Source organism: Xiphophorus hellerii, chromosome 9, assembly GCF_003331165.1.
Source record: "Xiphophorus hellerii strain 12219 chromosome 9, Xiphophorus_hellerii-4.1, whole genome shotgun sequence".
NCBI lineage: Eukaryota > Metazoa > Chordata > Actinopteri > Cyprinodontiformes > Poeciliidae > Xiphophorus > Xiphophorus hellerii.
Window position 1 is genome coordinate 9,186,525 of NC_045680.1, and position 21,330 is coordinate 9,207,854.

Sequence of the window (21,330 nt, forward strand, 5' to 3'; positions counted from 1 at the left end):
AGAATTAAGAAAATGTTTTTTATGCGTTACAAGACTATATATTTGTGTGTTTTGCCATGACTGCAGAGCTCCGCTAAGTTCTGTATGAGAGTACGTGCGTGGCGTCTGGTTGGTTGGTTACAACCCTGTGATGATGAATGTTACTAGGCGTAGGATTTGAGTCGCTGTTTACCCTGTCACTCATGCGATCAACCAATGAGATTACAGAAATTCTATAAGCGTTCCTGTCCTCAACGTCACTCAACCAATCACAAGCCAGTATTCTGAGGGCCTAAACCCACAAACAAGCTCAGCCACAGCTTCTTGCTAAAGCTAAAAGAAAATCGATAAACCAAACGAAACCTATTGGTTTGAGCCAAACAGAGAGAGGACGATAATCTTCTGCAGGAGGTAATGTTTCCGAAGCGTATTTTACTAAAATATAAAGTACCCAGACTTTGTAGTTTGACTGTGCTGTGGGTTGTCGTCGCGACGTTTTGTTTGTTTTTTTCTAATTGCAGATATGGTAGCTGTTAGCTAGAAGCTAGCTAATTTTATTACAGCTGTACTTACTATATTCGCAATTGTGTGCGTGAGTGTGTGTTTTTAAATATTTTCCTGTTAAAGAGACTGAAGAGTAGCCTTAGTTTTGTTCATTGCAGTTGCCTAGTGTGGCAATATTTTAGCCTCTGTCATTTTGAATAGTATGCTAGTGGTGTCAGCTGAGCAGGGCTAGCAGCAGTAACGGCATTGTAACAATAATTCACTTTGTTAATGCCACATGAGACTTTTTTTATTTGCATGAAACCGATAATATCTAACGAGCATAAGAACAATAAATGTATTTAACTAGTGTTTGCATTTAGGACCATTTTAAGGAAGTAAACTGGATACAACATGGAAGTTTCGGGCCCATATGGAGTTAAAGGTATCATTTAGGCCCCTTCGTGTTGTGCTTTTGGTCGGCAAGAGTTCTTCTAGGCTCTTATCCAGTAAATCTTTTTTAAAAATGTTTAGAAAACGGTCGTTTAATCTGTGACGAGTCATTTTCAAAAGCAATTTGTAGATGTTTTTGGGAAGTTGGTGGATAGCATGTTTTTCTTTATAAAGTGTAGAAAGCAGTGTTTACCCGTTTTATCTCTTCAGCAGCTTGAAACCAAATTAGGGATGCTTCTCCATTTTCTGATGCAAATACCCTTGAAGTTGTAAGCCCCATTTGCCTGGGGAAGTCACTCTGCCCTACATATTTGCAATCGGTGCTGTTTTGCGACATTTATATTAAAAGTGAAAATATTTTTTTATTATTACAATGTAACATGTTTCTTACTTTACTGTAATACAGGAGCCAAAATGGGACTTTTAAAATAATTTTGGTGTTGTAAAGTTGACTACTCTGGGGTTTCACTTTAAGTAAATGTAATTTAATACATGCAAATATATTTGCTAGTGAAAGTCATATGTAGATGCAGTGTTCTTAAAGATGCAGACCAGCTTTTCAACAACTGTTGAACTATAATAAAATATCTACTTGCACTGCAGAATTTGCAAAGTTTTTATGAAATTTGCCGGAAGAAATATCTTAATGTTTACACATTGTATGCATCAGACTCTGATATGTAAAACGTGTTTTCTCAGTTGTTTTCTGTCATGCTCTCCCTAGGGATAATATATATTTTTTGCTCCCCTCTGAATTAAAATATCAATGATAATATTTAGTAATTTATCTGTACAGACAAATAAAACAGATTAAAATTAGTTGAAACAACTTAAAGCTAATTTTGGTCAAGTCAGATCTTGGTAACTATCAAAGCTTTTTTACAACTTTCTTCTGTCATTATTGGATCTTTATTCTGCCAATTTTGTAACTATTCTAGTAATACGACTGTGTTCTCGTCATGGTATGACTTTATTCTTTTAATTACATAAAATCAGTTGAGAGGTGTGGTACACCCTGGGCAGGTAGCTAGGCCATCAAATGTTAACACAGGAGAGACAACCGTACATACACAGACACACAGACACTCACACCTAAAAGCAATTTATAGAGACCTATTACTCAAAAGTCATGTTTTTGGGTTGTGGGAGGAAGCCAGAGTACCCACGCATGCACAGGGAACACTTGCAAACTTCATGCAGAAAGATGCCAAGTAGGGGTTTCAATCCAGTATCTCCTTGCTGCAGCAGAACAACAGTGTTACCAATTTATTAAAATGTTGACAAAATTGTACACTGCCTGGACAAAAAAATGTATCCGTCTGGACGTAACTAAGAAAATAGTTATGAACTTCCGACATGAGTGGTTATCTTTCACATGGCAACAAGTTGTTTAACCCCAACTGATGCTGTGAGTTATTTCTAAAACAACTGTGTTGAAAGATGTATCCTGTGATTGTGGAAACGATGTTGGTCTGTTTAAGAACGGTCAAATGAATGGCATCGAGCCGATAAAAATATCTAGGGAGATTACAGAAATGACTGAAACCATGTTAAGAACTGTCCAGTGCATTATTAAAACTAGAGTGTGGAACAGTCGTCTTTCAGAAAGAAATGTGGCCAGAAAAAACATCCCTGAATGAGCATGATCATTGATCAGTTACCCTGGATCACACTGCATGCAACTCTGCTCCTCTGCAAAGCCTAGATGTGCTCCCAAAACCATGCATCAGTGATTAGAAGGATGAATGATGTCATATAAAATACTATAGTCTATGGGTTAACTATTTGCAGTTTCTGGGTATTTTCCGATTATCAATCATTAAAAAGCCTAACCTGCTGATTCTGATTTTGGCTGATACCAAATGATTTGTTTGAAATGTCACTAAATATAGCAAGAAAGTCACAGAGTTGGCAACTGTGGTGTGATTATTGTTAACTGAAAATGTGTAGACATAATCTGGTGGACTAGTCAATCAGTCAAAGCTTTCTCACAGAAGAGTATAATGGTCGATTTATAGACCTTTTCTGAGGTAGATAAGATTGGAGGTTCTCATATAAGTATCATCCGATCACCAATTTCCCAAATTAAGGAAATTGATGGAGCTAAATTAGTGCACCCCTACTTTAACTTTCAAATCTTTTGCCGTACATTGCTCTCTCATACTACTACTGTGACTTGAGTAAAAAAAAAAAACTGGTTTCAGAATCACATCCACATTTTGTGTGTATGCATCGTCATAAATGATGCATGCTGACTGCATGTATAAACAGACCTATATATTCATTATTACAGCTAGAATTTCAATTTCTAACTTTTCTGTGATTAACATCTTCCTCTGGTACTTGGTTTTGATGGCAGGAATCGGACATTTAGTTGACATTGTAGGGCTTGAAATATATCTAACTTTTTATGAAAATTTCACAAAAACACAGCAGAGCAACACTTTATCAGCTGTCAGACATCAATGTGAAATGGACAAAGCAAGTTGCTGAACAGATGCTGTACAATAGAGACGGAGGAGACTGATGCTATAGTTACTGACTAAATCAGAGCCCAGGACACAAAATACTGTGTTTGGTTGGTCTTTGAGCTAATCAGAATACATAACACACTGCTTTGATTTAGACTTCAGAAATTAGAAATACAGTACAATACTGTACAATTTAAAAATGAAGTACAAATTTGGCGAGGCAGCACTGACACATCCACTGTGATGAAAAACTTTATTGGTGTCATTGTTTTTTCTGGCTTGTGGCTTAAAATTGTGTTTTTCAATATAAAAAAAAATCAAGTGTAACAAATACATAAGCACAGATCATTGACAACACTTGACATGTCAAATAAATTAGCTCATGTTATGAATCAGTGGAGGCAAATGAACCAAAAAAATAGTACATAAGGTGTGGTAAACCATATTCTCAAGCACAACTTTTGGATGGAGATTGAGGCAGGGCCGTTTTATACAGCTTAACAACAGTTTTAAACAATTTGCATAAAAAAAATTGGGAAGTAGAATTTTCTTCATGTTTGTTTTTAATTTTTCTGCTAAAGTAGCAGTGAATGTAAGGTTGTGATATAGGCAAACATTTACCTCTTATAAGTTTAGTAGTATCTTATTTTTGGTTAAAAAACAAAACTAGATCATATTGGAGTGCATCCAGGATAAATTTGCATTCCTCTTTCTTGTTCATACTTTAGACTGGATAATCATCCATAGGGGTAGCTTAGCACTAGTGCTGCACAAATTATGCTGAATATATCTCAATATTGGTGAATGACACAGAATGAATTTACGATCAATTAACAAACAAATGTTAATACTTTGGGTTTATAGCAACAAAAGACATGTTTATTATAGGAAGCTAGAATTTAATGCTTGATGTGATGGTTTATTGTGAATGCACCTAACTGTGTTTATCATACTCGAACTGGGCTTTTACATTACATACTACTTGATTTTCACAGTAGTATTTTTAAAAATAGGTCACGTCCAAAGAATCAAACCCAATTTTCCTTGCTGTGCCCCACAGATTTACCTGCAAGAACCGTAAGCATCTGATGGATACCGACAAGTCCATGGAGACGGTGTCGGCTCCAAACCCTGGCCCCACTGCACCCCCTGATCCTGGTCCGGTCTCTCTTCCTGCTCTCAGCTCCAGTCCAGCTCCAGATCATGTTCCCATCCAGGAGCCAGCAACAGCTGAAACGCCCAGTATCCCGGTGACCTCAGAGCAACATGCAGCTCCAGTTCTGCCTATAGACCTAGATGGGACTTCCAAATCCGTTCCAGGTTTTGAGCCATCTGCACTCCAGCAGGTCGGACCAGGTCCACCACCTCTTCCCCCAGCTGCTGCCAAGAACCCCAGCTGTAAGATCATGACTTTCAGGCCTACCATGGAGGAGTTTAAAGACTTTGCCCAATATATTGTGTACATGGAGAGTCAAGGAGCTCATCGTGCCGGCCTGGCAAAGGTAGTGCTGCCAAAAAATATGCACATATAGATACTTGTTTTTCTACACTTGAATTCATTAGTCGTCTCTACACCAAGGCTTTTTTTTTAACTACGTACATTTCCAGTCTAAAGAATATTGTAGGAGGTCAGGTGGATATTAATTTTCTTCATATAACTGCTAACCTTCCTTTTTCATGTGCAGGTGATTCCTCCAGAGGGCTGGAAACCTCGCCAATCCTACGATACTATTGAAGACATGGTAATCCCAGCCCCCATCATGCAGGTGGTAACTGGTCAGTCTGGTCTGTTTACCCAATACAACATTCAGAAGAAATCCATGACTGTGGGTGAATATCGCAAGCTGGCCAACAGTAAAAAGTGAGTTGCTTTTGCTTTCGTTTTTGTAAGTTCTCTGTCATTTAAACCATTAAGCTAGCAGCATTTCTTTTTTTTTTTTAACATTTCTTGGCTATCTCTTAAAAGTTTACTCTCCTACATGCTCACAAAAGTAACATGTTAAAGACCAGTGTTTGATACAATGAAATCAAGAAAAATCTGTGGGATAAAATTTTGTAGACGACAGACTGAAATAAAAAATGGAAAGAATTGAGAAAATTTAAGATTTGTTGGAACTTAAGTTGTAGATGTCTATATGTGTTTGTAGCAAAAGAGATATCTGCACTTTCAGATAGGAGTACATATGTCAACTATATTGAATATTCATAGATTGGTTAAAAAATAGCAATACAATTTGGAAATTACTGTACTGTATTTATTGCAGTTGAAGATAAAAAGCAGTGAATTCCCTTATATCTTTACATAAAATAGTTTCATTAAATGACTAGATATATTTATTCAATTGTAGGATACAAACAGAAATTAAATCAGCAAGTTGGTGCCCTTGAATAGTCTGGAAATGAAAACCATAAATGTATGAAGAAAAAAAAACCTCATAAATATTTCTTTTTCAATTAGAAATGTAAAAATGAAATAAAATAGTTTTTTTTCCGACCAAACCAATTTGGATTTTACAAATTTGTTTTGTAAAATCCAATTTGTAAATCTATAAAGACTGTAGACTGGATTAAATCTACAGTCTTTAGTGAAAAGATCCAGTTCTGAAAGCTTTTCTTGTCATACCCTTTTTTCATTATTCTTTTGTTTTAGAAACCAATAAACTCGGTTTTTATTACTTACTTTTCATATTTTTACCAATGGTCTACTTGTTGAAGGTTGAAAATATGTCAATAGCACCTTCTGGTGGTTCAAAGTAAATATAAATGGAATTATTGAATTATTTTAATCAGATATTGTTTATTGCTGGCATGTGTATTAATGGATTTGTAAAGGGTTACTGTTAAAGAATGAGGAGAGATGCGCTCTAGGTGAAAGCGGTGACCTTTTCACAGTTGTTGCATCTCAGATTAAAAAAGAGCAGCACTTTAGCTGGACTTGTCCTCAGCAGAAATAAAAAGGCTTATTTGACTAAATTTGTCCTGTAGCTCTTGTTTCGAGTCATATTTGGAGGCAGCAACCCTCCTCCCAAAATATAACCTATACCTAGTACAACTAGTAGATGAGTGAAAAATCTCAGATCAAAAATTCACAAATGATTTAGAAAAACATTTGTACAATTCTTAAGGGGTTTTTTTTCTTCTCTGTTTCTCTCAGATATTGCACCCCACGCCACAAAGACTTTGATGACCTGGAGAGGAAGTACTGGAAGAACCTGACATTTGTGTCACCCATTTATGGGGCAGATGTCAGTGGCTCAATCTACGATGAGGTGAGGAGTTATTTTGTCACTGCAATGTGCAAGAAGCAGCTATTTTCAGTAGGAAAGGTGGATAAGTTGAACCTAAATGTACCATTTAGTGTATTTTATAAACAGACCTGCAGATAATGATGATGTACTGTGTCTTAAATGTAAGAAGTTGTTTTCAGAATGTTTTTTTTTAATAAATAAGAATTTCAAGTGGTGTTCTGTGACATATTTGTCAGAAGTCTGTACTTTACTACCATTATAGAAGAGTTAGTGTTGAATATAGTTTTGCAAATAAAAAAGCATTCTTGTTCTAACATTGAAATTACTTGGCAAGACAGGAAACTAAACTGTGTTTGCAATACACTAATATAGTGTTGACTTTTCTTAGATGAACATGTTTGTCTGAATACCTGTTAACCGTTATCTCTTTAAAACATCCTCTTCTGCAAATTTACCCCAATAAAATGTCTGCTGGCTGCAAGAAAAATACTAAGTATTGATAAGTAGTTCACTGAACCCCACTCACTCAGAAATGCAGAGAAACGCTCTTAAGTTTAGAGTTTTTTCCCACCACTTCTGAGTTCTTAATATACAGCATAATGACCAGAGTATGGCAACAAATGCGTGACTGACACACATCTAATCATTAAAAACTAATAATGAAATGCATCCATTATTGTCCAGGGCATTCATGAGTGGAACATTGGTCACCTCAACACTCTGCTGGACATGGTGGAGCAGGAGTGCGGTATTGTCATTGAAGGAGTCAACACACCGTACCTGTATTTTGGCATGTGGAAGACCACCTTTGCCTGGCACACTGAGGACATGGACCTCTACAGCATCAACTACCTTCACTTTGGGCAGCCAAAGTCCTGGTCAGTCTTTTTTATTTTTAACTACACACATCTTCAGGGTTGTTTTTGTTTTTAGGATAATAATAGTAATTAAAAACAGAAAAAGCTTGAATTTGTTTTTTTAATAAGCCGGACTGCAAGCGTCTCTGTTGCTCTGAGCGTTTTACTGGCGGAGCAGAATTATTCCTAAAAGATGGGTTTATAGTTGATGCAATTAACAGGCCACAAAGCCAGTCACGTTGCTGGTTCCTCTGTGCGTTGCATCGCACACTGTCGCTGTTTGATGTCTGAAGTTTACCTCAACGCGGATCATGTGCGCCTCCTTTCACTCAAACTGGACACGGGCTGATCTGTATGGATATTTACATCTCAACACACTGCTCAGCGCGTGGCTCTGTGTCTGTGCTGATAAAGTTTATGTATGTGGCCCCCAATGGTGTGTTAGTGGTTAAGCGGTTCAGCCTGTGGAGGAGTTTTTGTGCTCGCCTTGTAGTCACGCATCACGCTGGTTTTATTTTTATTTTATTATTATTTTTATTACTATTTTTACGGTTACATGATGCATCAAACCATATCAAATGCTTTGACCACTTTGTCAGACAGAGTTAATGCGTGCGGCCTCATCCCATAAAGCTCGGGCAACCAAAACAGTTTCTTATTAAAAACTCAACAAACACAAAATGGAAAAACTAAAGCCACATTAACAGCATTAAATTCAATATCCTGTTTGTTGCTCATCTCTGCACCTTTGTGCAGTGCAGCTGATTTAACTCATCATGAAGGGCCGGGCCAAGTTTGTATGAGGCCTTGAGCAGAATTTGACTTGGGGGGGCCCCTCTTCCTGCTAAGAACATGAGCACCAATAACAGCATTTCAACATAGAGTTAGTAAATTCTGGGAGAAGGAGGTAGTTTAATTGGCCGACCTAAAAAGCAATCAGTGATGATTGTAGTTTACTGAGATGTATTTGTGAACAAGCAGAGCTCAAACTCAAAGATTAAACTCATCATCACATTGTAGCTATGGTAACAAAACAATCTTAACTATGAAGATTGTTCTTTGAACTTTTACAAAGTAAATTTGCCAACTCTTTAAAATCTTAACTTTAAATGTTAAACAATTTAAAGTTTAACATTTAAACTTTGTTTAACTGAGCCGCTGAAACTTGCCCAGTCTCCACAGTCTGATTCAGGGGAGCCAAGAGAACAGCATCGGTGTCTATAAGTACGCTTTGCTTTACCTCTCCCTGTCATCAGACACTGAAAAAGCCCTCACTCCGTGTTGTCACTCTTGTCACCCAGTGTTTTTTTTTTTTCTTTTCTCCTTTTGCTTTTTAATTTTTTTCCCCTCGCTTCTCTACTCGTTTGTTTCTGCTGCGTCGGGAGTGAGTGCGCAGCGGAGCGCCGTGACTTGATGAGCCGCTTAAAAAGGTGGTGTGAAAGTAAATTTGCCAACTCTTTAAAATCTTAACTTTAAATGTTAAACAATTTCAAATCTTTTAATTTATGTATGGTGAAACCATTAAATCAAATTTAGCAGCTTTGATATTCTCAATAACAAAATGTTACATTTATATATTTGTAGTCTGTGTTAAAATATGCATTTAGGGGGGTTCCCAGAGGCTTGGGGGTCTTAAGCTGCTGCTGACTTAATTTGGATTAAACAGAAGTGCAAGTAATTGATATTAATTTTAATTGTATTTTTTGATTTGTTGTTTATACGACTACTTGTGGATTTAAATAGCATTTCACTGGCTATGTTTTCCCGTAACATAACTACTCAGTAATACTTTTACATTTCCTGTAAACGTAACATCTTTTAATACAAAACACAGTGGAATACTGGTGGAGTGCCTCTGCACTCTGACTACTGGGCTTAGCAAGTTTTCTGATTGTATGGAAAGGCTGATTACCTTATTTTACCTGGCTAAAGCCTACAAAACATATTGACTTTGTTTGTCACAAAAGGCTATTGAAATCAAAAGGAACCACTAGCCTTTTCTAGTCAGTTTTTGTTATTAGACCTACAGACTTGGTGATAGATGAAATCTCATAGTGAAAAACTGCACCACCTAGTGTTCATAATGTCCATTTCATTTCTTTTTCATTTTATTTTTATTTAATTTTGTTCACTCGATGATACATATGAAGAGTTCATGTAACAAGTAAAATAAATCATGAATAGCAGCAGAAATAAGTATATAATTAGAAAAACATCCTTGTCAGACTCCAAACATTGTGACTTTCAAAATCCTGTATTCAGTCTGCAGTTATATCAGAAATTTCCCCATTGTTTAATAATAAAGGATATTTATTTTCTACTTCATATTAAATTATGAAAGTAATTTAGTACTTTGCAGCAAAATACACAGAAACCAGCTTGGAAGGAAGTACTTCTGTGTCAGATGGTGTGTCTTGTTAGTTGTGTGTAAATCAGATAGGAAAGAAGAGATTCTGCTGAACAATTACTTTTTAAAGTTAAATGTAATTATAGTTTTATGTAAAGTGTGATCAAATTAGAAACAACAAAATCATTATTTTCAGAGCTTAGGCTGAGTTTGAAAGTAGGATTGTAGTTTTTATTTGTTTTTATTAACATAAACACATGAGTTTGCTTTATAAAATTGCTTCCTTATTTTTTATTTTTTTTTAACTACATGCAAATCATTGCGTTTATTAGACCAAAACAAAATTTCTTTGTGCGTTTCTAATTACTTTTCTCAACCCATTAGGCAATCTGTAATAAAACTACACTCACCATAAATTTAAAATCTACAAATAGCTGAAATTAGTCTTTGCAGTGCTATGAAATGGGTCACTTTTTCATGATATAAATTTTTCAAAAGGCAGAGTTCTGTAGCTTGCTGATGCAGAGCACCTGACAGGTTGGTGCAGCTGGCAGAGAAACTCCTGGGAAATCTGAGGGAAATTTCAAATATTTGTTTTTACTCAAACAATTGATCTCTTCATAGAAACTAGTTGATTTGGATGCTTTTTCATGGCTCTGTTAATGCATTTGATACAACATCATCATCCTAGAGCAGTAAACTTTTTGAACTACTTAAAGAGGTAATTGAACCATCTGAAAAGTGCATTAAACCTCTGACATGCCAACCCCTGTTTATAGACCGGGTAGCTGCTGTGATGTTTGTGCTTGTATATTGCTTTCTATTCTGTGCATTGTTTTTATATTTGGCTCAGGCTTTCTCAGACACATGAATGTCCCGGTTTCTTCACCAAAATAGCTACTCTCTTTAGATTGTTTGTGTGTGTTTTTAAATCGCTTCCTTCCCCCCATGATGTTTTCCATCCTTGGCACTGCAGGAGGGAAACAGGGACGATCCAGCTTTCTGAATTACGGTGTTATCTGTGCGTGCATTTATGCTCGTCTCCAGGCTTTCCTCCTCTGCCTTCTCTTTCCTCACAGTATGCTCTCCCATTCCACACTGTCACCTCCTCCTATTTCTCCTGTCTTCGCCATCTCTTGTCTCCCTCCTGGTGTGTTGTAGGATGTCTGTTACAGTTTCCGCTGTGATGAGATCTCATTAAAATCATCGATTTCCATTTTCACGGCTCTCACTGTGTGTTTGCTATAACTTGCTGTCAAGGTCTAAGCAAATGTGTGTGATTAAAATAAGGTTCATGACGTGACTAAGAAGAAACTTTGACCTGACGCTAAGAGTTTTGCCGGATTCAGATTTCTCTTTAAAAAGTTTATAGGAAGCTATATAAACAGTATTCATTATTTCCCATCCTCCCTGCTGTGACCAGTCATTAATTATTATTAGGGGTGGAGGGCTGACTGTGAGAGTCAGTGTAAAAATATAACATTGCTTTTTTTTCCTGTTGTCAAACATAGACAAAATCATGGTTTCTCCAGTCTTCAAGTCTACAAAAGTATGTTTCTTTGCCCATTTTTCATGTCTGGAGAGGTATGGGGGTTAAAGAAAATTTAGTGTTAAAAGACATTGAAGACAAAAATCTAATAAACAGAGGTCTAAAACTTCTATATTTTGGATTTTTTTTTGCAAACAAACTAAAGAAACTGAAATTCACAAACTGTGCTTTAAAGAATATGTATTAGAGGATACACTAAGTCTTATTCAGCAAGCATAAAAGTTAGGTTTGGCAATAGAGAGGATCTAATTCAGCTTAGATGGCAAAAAATGCAATGTGCACAGTAGAGCTTTTTTGTGATTTGTAGAACCAACAGAGAAGCTTATTATTTAAACAGTTCAAGGTGAAGATTTTACACTTTTAAAGTACAAAATTTTCATTGTTGTGCTTAAATTTCTTTATTGTAACCACCTTACTTACCCTCAAAATAGTTAACCTTAATTTTTCTTCACTTTGTTGCAACTTCCACACTGAAAAGTGTTGCCAAGTCGACATTACATATAATGCTTTGACTCATAGAAAAAATATCACATTTTTCAAATTTTTTTGCAAATCACTAATCACAGCACAGTGCTTAGAGCAAGTGTAATCCTTCTAAATATGTATTTTTGTGATGTAAATTAAAATGAATTTTGCGCCACGGTGGCGCAGTGGTAAAGCACATGACCCATGTACAGAGGACTCTGTCCTTGACACGGCCATCATGGGTCGGACACCCGGCCTGTTGACCTTTGCTGCATGTCTTCCCCTCTTTCAGAACCCACTTTGCTGTCACTTCCACATAAAAAAGCCACTATAGCTGAAAAAATCTTAGAAAAAAAAAGAATGCGGAGAACACGCTAAGAAACTAAAGTATCTATCTAACATATACATTTTCTGCATTGGAAATTAAAAGTAGGGCTGAGATGATTAATATTCAATCAACTATTGGAATGCTTGTCAGCTAATTTACTAGTTTATTAATTAACTGGACTATGCATATAAAAAAAAAATCTGCAGAACGTGCCAGCTTTTTTAAACCCATTATCAGAGTAAGAGATTACTAACCATTAGTTGCAGCCCTATAAAAGATATTCTATACAAAACCGATCTTATCTGTCTTGAAACAGAGATCTGCTTCTCAGTTTTGACTTATGTCTCAGTTTTCCTCATTTTATTCTTATTTCGTCTTTACATTACCCATGTCATTTCTAAAAGCCAATTAGCTCCCAGATTGATGAACCTTTCAGTTCACTATGAGAGCTTTTAAACAGCTCTGCTCTCTGCTTCCCCTTCTACTTTTGTTCATTTCTGTCTGATGTCTCTCCTTCACTCTGTCTTGCGTTCTTACCAAGCCCTCCCACATCCTTTTTTTTCCGACACTGAAACTGAATCAATTTCACTTCCATACTTGTGTGTGATGGGATAATTACAGCCAGTTGAACAGAGCACAGTCCCTTAAAACACATTTATACACCCTCTTTGTCTTTTTCTTCCTTTCCTCTCATAGTGCAACGGTTTGTGAAATGAAGTCTATTCCCCCAGCAACTCTGCTCCCATCAAAGTCAGTGCTCATCATAACTGCTGCTTCAACTTGCCCACACACTAAGATGGACAAGCAAAGGATCTCAGCCTTGACTGGCAGTCATATTTGTCCCCATCTTTACTCCATCAATTTATCTTCTTCTTTTCAATGTTGAATGCTTCTCTGTCAGCCCTGTTACCCCAACACACACACACATGCACAGAGGTCTGCTGTCAGATGAGGGATTATCCTTAGAGCATGTGAGTGGAAGGCAGGGAATGGTTGACGTAAGTGAAATATTTTTTTTAAGTGTTCCTCAGGAAGTCCATTATGTCTCCATCAGTTTTCATTCCCCCCTGTGTAGTCCACCATTATCATTTCTGAACTCAGAGGATAGGAAGGGTAATAATAGTCCTTATTCTCAGTTTGAAGTCTGGGTGTGGCATCTTGGACATGAAGTTAATGTTTTGCTCACGAAAGAGCCGCTATGACTGTTGTAGTCAGTTATTTTACCAAATTCCTGCAGTATCACATTATTACATGATATTGCTGGGTTCTTTTTGTTGTGCTCTTGTGATATGACGGCAAAACCACACATTTTTGCTGCAATAGCAGAGCTTAATTTTCGTGTTTGAGAGCTCAGTGATATTTCACAGTATGCTTACAAATGGCAAGCAGGTGTAGAGAGACACAGAGTAACAAAGCACTGCTGGTTGGTGTGCTTCACAATGCTTGCTCTCCCATAAATGCATGTTTTGGCTCTGTGACCGCCTCCACAGTCACCTCCCCATTCCCATTTATGTGCTAAACACACAGGATATGATCCACAGACCTGGTAATATTTTCTTGACTCTGTTTCCGATTCAAATTAAAATGTTTGCATGAAAACAAAAAAGAAATGACCCTGAACGTAATATGTTTCTACATGGATTTAAGGGGTACATGAAGCAAATGGGCCCCTTTTATGGGTCACCCCATGTGATTCACTTTCAAGTCACGTGTGAATGGTTATTAGGGAAGTCATTACATTTAAATCCAAGAGAACAAAAAAGCAATGCTTACATTCACAACAAGGCCTCTTTCATTCATTAATTCAGAAAGACATCTGGAGGAGTTCATTCAGATGTTTTGTTGAAGCAACTTTCCTGCAGCCACAGTTTGTCCGTATTGGTTTTGGATGACTTCAAATAAGATATGTACCCATTATTCTTTCCAAAATGCCCCAAACTAGGGGTGGACCATGTGGACTTAAAAATGTTTTATCATGATATTTTCTGGTACTATTCCAATAATTATAAAAGTAACAAAAATAACAATGTATTACTTTTTTAAGGTAACCAGCTGTGACTGCATGGCGCAGCAATCATAGCCCCACAAACACAAATACTGCTCTTGAAAAACATTTCTGTCTGCATAGCCTTTTTTAAGATACTAGTCACATAAAAAAAGTGATTTGTATTACTAAACTGTACACAGTGACAGCATTTAACCATATTTCGAAATTTATTGGTATTTCTTGATGCTCTCATTGATCAATGGAAAAAATAGTCAATTTAAAAAAAACCCAATTCTGACAGTTTTTGTGTTTAAAACCTCATCAATTAGAATTTATTGTGATATTGTTCTTATGAAAAAAACTATTAAAAAATCTTTAGAAAAGATATGATTAATGCCCACCTTGATGCCACCACAGCATCTGTGATGGCAATTTACCACAGATTCTTTCTTGGAAGACGGTTTTTTTTTATTGTATGCCTACACTTTGACTGGACCATTCTAAATCATCATTCTAACCTGCTTGAAAGTGAACCTCTTTTCTTGTCTCAATTATTTTGCAACCTCTACCAGATTTTCTCCCTGGATTATCATCTGTTGAGCTCCATCCATATTCTCATCAGCGTCACGGTCCCATTCCCAATGCGTCCCCCATAGCATGATGCTGCCATGCCTGCATTTTATGATGGGTGCCATACAAAGGTTTTTACATTCAGGAAAGAAAGTGTATCACATTATAAAATAGCTACAGATGGATTAGCACTGAGAGAAAGCTTCTGCAGAATAGGAAGGCAGCTGCAGTCTGTTTCTGTGAACAGAAAGCTGAGGCAAATGGGGAAGTTGTTGATTTACAGCTTGTTTACTGAATCCTTAAAAAAAATAAGTGCAAATACTACAAATGCATCCCAGTTGTGTGGGAATCACCGTATGAGCTGTGCAGCTTCTCAACCTGTGATGACTCCTTAATTCCACCTGCCAGGAACACCGGCCCACCATAGATTAATCATACTCCTCCCCAGGAGAGGGGGGTAAGTTAAAGCCTTCATTTTCTCTGTGTTGTCTTATGTGTGTTTTTTTTCTTGACTGCCTCTGGAGTCACATACATGTTGCTGCCATGGTAACAGTGGTGGATGGGATTTGGTGGACTCATGCTGCACTGCTGTTTTTATGGGGTTTTTTTTTTGCTTCTGCTAATATGAAACAGTCCTACTGGTGTTTTAAAATGTGTGTAAAATGACATAATCTATCTTTCCTTACTGGATGCAAAACTGTTGAACAAGTCTTAAGCATTTCAAGAAATTTTTTATTTAATGCGTAGTTGTATGCAAGGATAAGCAATCAGCTTAACCTTGTTATTTCCATTTAGTTGAACAGAGCTGCACTACTAAATGTAGTTTGGAAAATGCACCAGGTTACAGTGCATTTTGTCTGAAGTGAGGCTGGCATGAAAAGGTCAACAAGGCAGAGTGATCCCCTGTCTACCTATCAGTGCTTCATGGATTCTCATTTTGTCGCTTTATGAGAATGCCTGCTGGGCACATGCAAAGTGCGGCTGCTAATGAAAAATCATAGCCTGAAGTCAGGCAGGATTTGGAATGGATGCAAAGTTTCCAATTGTCTCTAGAGGATGATGGGATCTGCCAGCACTTGGAAGTTATTACTTTTTATTGTCTTTGTTATACAGCCACAGGACAAGGTAATACTCTGATCCTAAACATTTGTCGTTTTTCCTCAATGTGCATTTTATATAGGTGCAAAGATTATGGCAAAATTGTCTTAAGTTCATCAGTTGCAGCTGATCTAAGAAGTAACATAACTATGATCAACAATTCTTTTTTACAAGCTTTTAATATTTGTTAGAACAGACAAGCACTCTTGTCGGTGTAGGAAAAACCCTGGAGTAGAGAGTGACTGTGTGAAGGTCTGTGCTTTAGTCTGCAGGTGGCAGTGTGGCTCCATTCCTTTAACATCGTCTGTTCAATTGGATTTTGCTTTTTACTTGATTTTTCTTTATTTTTATCTTTCCTTTTTGTCCCACGCTTCTCCTCATTCCTCTTGTCTCTCATTAAGTGTTGTTGCCTCTCACCATATCTGTCTTTCTTTCTCCTTTTTCCGTTTCTCAGTTTGTTTCATGCACCCATAAGGGTTGAGCGAGTAAGAATAGACAAGGTGTTTAATCCAGGCTGTGTTTATAGCCTACAGTCTCTGGAGAGTTACACAAATTAGTGGAAATAATTACGGGAAAAATAATATCTAATAGTGTTTTTTTTTAAACAAATGAACAGATTAGAGTTGCATTTACTCCCTCCTACTCTGTTTTACAAATACATTTAGTTTCTAAATGCAGCATCTAACATTTGGACTAATGTTTCATGACTTTTCAGTGCCTACCTGCTGTAAATTTAGTATAAACACATTCATAATGGTAATGCATTCTTCCCCTGTAACAGAGAAGGCTACAGGGTTAGTTTATTTTTACAGTAATAGCTCTAATAAACTTCCTAGAAGGAATGATGGCACATTTAAAGATTTTAAACAAAAAATAGCGAACAGTACTGTAGAATGCAGATGCATTTCAATAAATTAGAAAACACTGAAAACCTAATTTAATTCAATAATTCAGTTCAAGCAATGAAACTCGAGTTGTATTTAGATTTACACACAGTAATTCATTTAAATTATTTATTTTTGAATTTTATTACAAAGCTTTTAGCTAAGGAAAACCCAATATCAAGTTATTAGACAACAATAGTTTAACACATTGTAAGAACAATAAAAATAGATTATCATAGAAATGTTGTCCTTGTCTTTGCATATAAAATTATGGGAAAGGCTTCTCACTTCACTGTTGTCCAGCAGACAGTCATTGTCCTCCTCTATAAGGTGAGAAATCCATGAAAGGTCATTGGTCAAGAACATGGCTGTTCACTCAGGGCTGCATCCAAGCATGTCAATGGAAGGATGAGTGGAAAGAAAACTTTTGGCAGAAAAAGAGGCAAAGACAGAGAGCCTGTTGGAAGAATAAAATGGCATAGAATACAAATTTATGGAGGTCCAAGCAGACATTTATATAGTCAATTAATTTCTGTTCTACCAAGAGGGCCTTTCTGTAACATGAATTGCTTTGTTATGCTTTTAAAAATTGTCATATGTATTACTGAATAAACAAAAAAATCTCAAACATTATTAAACTTAGACATATTTATGAAATACAACAAAACAGAAACCTATTAGCTTGCTGAATAGAACAAAAGGTAAAAAGAATAACGTGAACCACTTAATCCCCCATGAACAGAGAGACGTAAAACAACAGAATAACATTTAAGTTACATTTCCACTCTCACCAATCAGTGGTCCGAGTAGGACTTTGTGCAATTAGTCATGTTTCCAATTCAGCTTCCTTCTTGTTGTAGTACCCATCTAAACAGGAGGTAATGGTTGCTCTCGAAGAAATGTTAAAACTTTGCTCCATGAAATGCACTTATCATAACATCCCTCAAAATCAATCGTACTGGCATCATGTCTTTTTTCATCATGTTGCAGTTTTTCTGTGTTATGCTCTCCGCTTTTCTGTAATCACATCCTTGCCTTCGGAGCACATCAATTTTACATGTGTTTTTTTTATACTTCATGATGAGCAGATCGGTCCTGACATGGAATGGGGAGTTAATGTTGAACTGGGACTATGGAATGAGTTTTATTAACAATACGATGCAAAGCAAAGAGATTCTCATCAGACGTAAAGGTCTATTGGTGCATACAGAGCAGAGACACTGATTAATCTTCCACTGACCATTTAACTGAGAAACGTTGAAAGGCAGAATATAATGCAGATCTATATAATGGGTAAAAAACAAGTTTGGGGGTCTGTAGTTTTTATACTAGAAATATATGGTAATCTAAAACTTGCATGTGTGGTGAATGTATGCTTTCTAATTGAAGTAGGGAAAATAATAACTTTTCATTGACCTTATAATTTTATATGGATTTGTAAAATTATTTAAAGCAGGAATTGCACCTCTTAAATATTAAACAGAACAGTGGCCTTTACAAATCTTACATCAGTGCAGAAAATATTTAACACCCTGGACAATTTGTTTTTGAAACTGCTCAGAGCTGAGGGCTAAAAAAAGCCAACACTCAAAACAGTCATTTCTCTTCTTTTTTTTGATATTCATCTCCGCAATAAGATTTATTTAGCACTCATTTTTTCTGAGACCGATGCTGTAATGTTAGTAAAAGTAGTTTCACAGTCATGTCCTCATATATTTTTCACAAATGTCATTACTGAGGGGATTTTTCTTTGTGCATTTATTTTTTAACAAACAATCAAAGAAACTTGTAGACATGAAGTGCATCTAGCTAGCAATGCTCAAACAATACCGATTGGTTTTGAGTGGAGTGTGTTGATGTGCCAAAGCTCAGAGCTTCTATTTGTTTCCTCTCTTTTTCCACTAGAATCACCATGCTTTGTTTTATTTTTCTATTATTGCAATATTTAGTTTGATTGTATTAATATGCAGACATTTGCCTCCTTTTGCAAACAAAGCATAATTGCTATTTACTTGTGACATAAAAGCACCACCGTGAATATTGTTTTTGCTTGAGAAGGTCTGTGGAGCAGAAGTCAATAATTTATAACTTGATCAAATTAGAATGTAGAAAACGGTGGGCATTAAGTTGCTGAGAAGTCACTCTTGTGATCATCCACCTTTACGGTAAAAGACATAACTGAGCACCTCATTGCCTCTCTTTGCAGGTACAGTGTTCCTCCTGAGCATGGCAAGAGACTGGAGAGGCTTGCACAAGGTAAGCCAGAAGAACTAACTTTAAATTTCATATATTATGCATGAGTTTTTTTCTTTACCACATTTGGATGCTGTACAGACTTTACTCGGTAAGAACACCTAAGCCATGCTGTTTAGTGCATAAAAGATGAAGAAATGTTATGAGCCATGGCTGAATTTTCCTTTTTGATCATGCTTATTATGTTTCCTTATTTCTAAGACAAGCTGTGTTAATTAGCTTTAGGCTGCCCATGTAGGTTTGGTTTCTTATAGGCTGTTACCGTTTCTCTGATTATTCCTGGAAATTCTCAGTAACCTGTTTTTCTCACTGCTTCACCATTTGATCCTGATTTCTCACATGCAGCCCTTGTGTAAAACTTTAGTTATTTCTGTTGTTTTTTAGATCGTCTTCTCTTCATTGTGTTGGTTGCAACCTGACTGAACTTTAGATTTAAAAAAAAAAATGTTTGAGATCTCGCTGTCTCACTTTTTATTAATAAAGGCTCTGGCATCATACCAGTCTGTTTGCCTGGACGCCTATATTTTGGATCTTTTTGTTTACAGCAGATGACTGGACCAAAACTGCTTAGATTAGAGGGTTTTTTTAATTATTATTTTGATGCAAACTCAAAGATATCTGGCCTTCAGCTTAAGCCTGCAGCAGTTTTTCACAAGTAGAACATATTGGACGAGAATTTAACAAGCTCCAAACATTCTGTTTCATCTTCCATGGGGGGTCAAGGTGAGCCCTTTCTGGCAGACCTGACTTGCTTTCAAAATGCTTCACATCTTAGCTTCACCTTTCTCTCAGCTTCAGCTCTAGTCCATCTCCAATCATCAGTTCCACAGCCAAAATCAGACTGCTTCCAGCTTCATGCGACACTCCATGTTATGTTTACAGTCTCCAGCTTCAACAATGTTGTATCTTTTAGCCTGACTTTACCGTGTTTAATACCATCGACTCGGTCTTAGTTTAGGTTCATTCTTCAGCCTTAGCTTAGTTCCTATATGTCAATCGGGAGCTTCTCCACCACGGCACTAATGTAAACTGGGAAATGCAGCTGACCTTTGGAGAGATCAGTGCTCCATTTCTGACAACATAACATCCAACAGCAGTTCCTTCTTTGTCTGGTATTTCTACTGAATACAGTCACACACTCTGGGGCTCTGCCCTACAAAAACCTTTTGACATGTATTCTGTGGGAGTATGCATCAATGTCCTACTTTCTTAGGATTTCTTTTGACACTTTGCTGAGGGGAGAAGTGCAGCTTGAAAAAATGTTTGTGTTAAATGTCTGCTTAACAGATTAGGAGGGTAGAGGATGGTGAATTAAAAAGATTTTTTTGATAGGAGTTGAATGTATTTATTTTTCTTCAAAATTTCAGAAAACGTTTTGTACAGGTTCATGAAAATAGCTCAAACTTCTAAATTGTTGTGATGTCATTTAGTTTGGTTCAACGGCTAGAGCTGAACCCTTTGCTGTCTAAACACAAATCTCACAGAAACATGGCTAAAGCAGAAAAAAAATTAAATACCAATTCTAATTGATTTCTTGCAGAGTTATGCAAAATACTTGAAGAAATCAATGTTTTAGTTTTATTTTCTCAAATGAATTTCACAACTATTGTTGCTACACTACTGAATCTTGTAAAAGGTTTTCCTCCCAAGTAGAATTAGTGAATAAAATACTGCTTTAATTTATTAAAATCTAAAAAATACTATTCTTTTACTAGAATCTCAAGATCAGTATGCTTCTTAGAAAGAGACATGGTGACACAAACAATTAGTTTACTGAAGCAAACATAAGTTTTTTGGGGTTTTTTTTGCAAGTGGACCCATCATGGGCCCCACTCTGAGCTGACTCTGCTCAGTTTAAACACGTAAATCAAGTCAGCAATATCACAGAGCTTCAAATTGGTCATTATGTGGTAAAAAATGAGGTATTCTCCTTCTGATACCTTCCCAAAATATTACTGATAAATATGCACCACACAATGTGGTCTTTGTGTTTTTAACTGAAATCACAAAATTGAGCTGAAACAGGTGGTCTACTCATACACAGGTCAGCTGCCTCACACCTGAGGCTGTCTTGCTTGGCGAGTTGGCAGCATAACAGTTTTAGGTTGTCTGCAACAGCCTAACCAAAGTATGTTTCAGTCCCATAGATGTAATGGATAATCTAGCGTGTAGCTGCCTTCCTTTGCACACGTTCCTGCATTGGTCAAATGATAACTCACCTTCTCATTTGCCAATACTCAATCACCAATCACCAATCCCAGCTTTTCATTGTCCAAGCCACCTGCTGGCTTTTGAAAAGTATGTCGCCCCTGGCAGCACTTATATATGGGGCTTATTGAGTTTGCCTTCTCAGTGAAA

General features: G+C 36.7%; 1 protein-coding gene across 2 annotated transcripts in view; it reads left to right on the forward strand.

Annotated features, from left to right (window-relative positions):
• Window positions 1–262: 262 nt before the first annotated feature.
• Window positions 263–21,330, forward strand: part of kdm4b (lysine (K)-specific demethylase 4B) — a 52,256-nt gene continuing 31,188 nt past the window's right edge. For both annotated transcript variants that reach the window (XM_032572252.1, XM_032572253.1), the window contains exons 1-6: window positions 263–390; window positions 4,447–4,888; window positions 5,072–5,247; window positions 6,541–6,655; window positions 7,319–7,512; window positions 18,926–18,975. In XM_032572252.1, coding sequence (XP_032428143.1) covers window positions 4,475–4,888; window positions 5,072–5,247; window positions 6,541–6,655; window positions 7,319–7,512; window positions 18,926–18,975 — 949 coding nt within the window. In that variant the 5' untranslated portion in view covers window positions 263–390; window positions 4,447–4,474. The remainder of the gene's footprint in view (window positions 391–4,446; window positions 4,889–5,071; window positions 5,248–6,540; window positions 6,656–7,318; window positions 7,513–18,925; window positions 18,976–21,330) is intronic.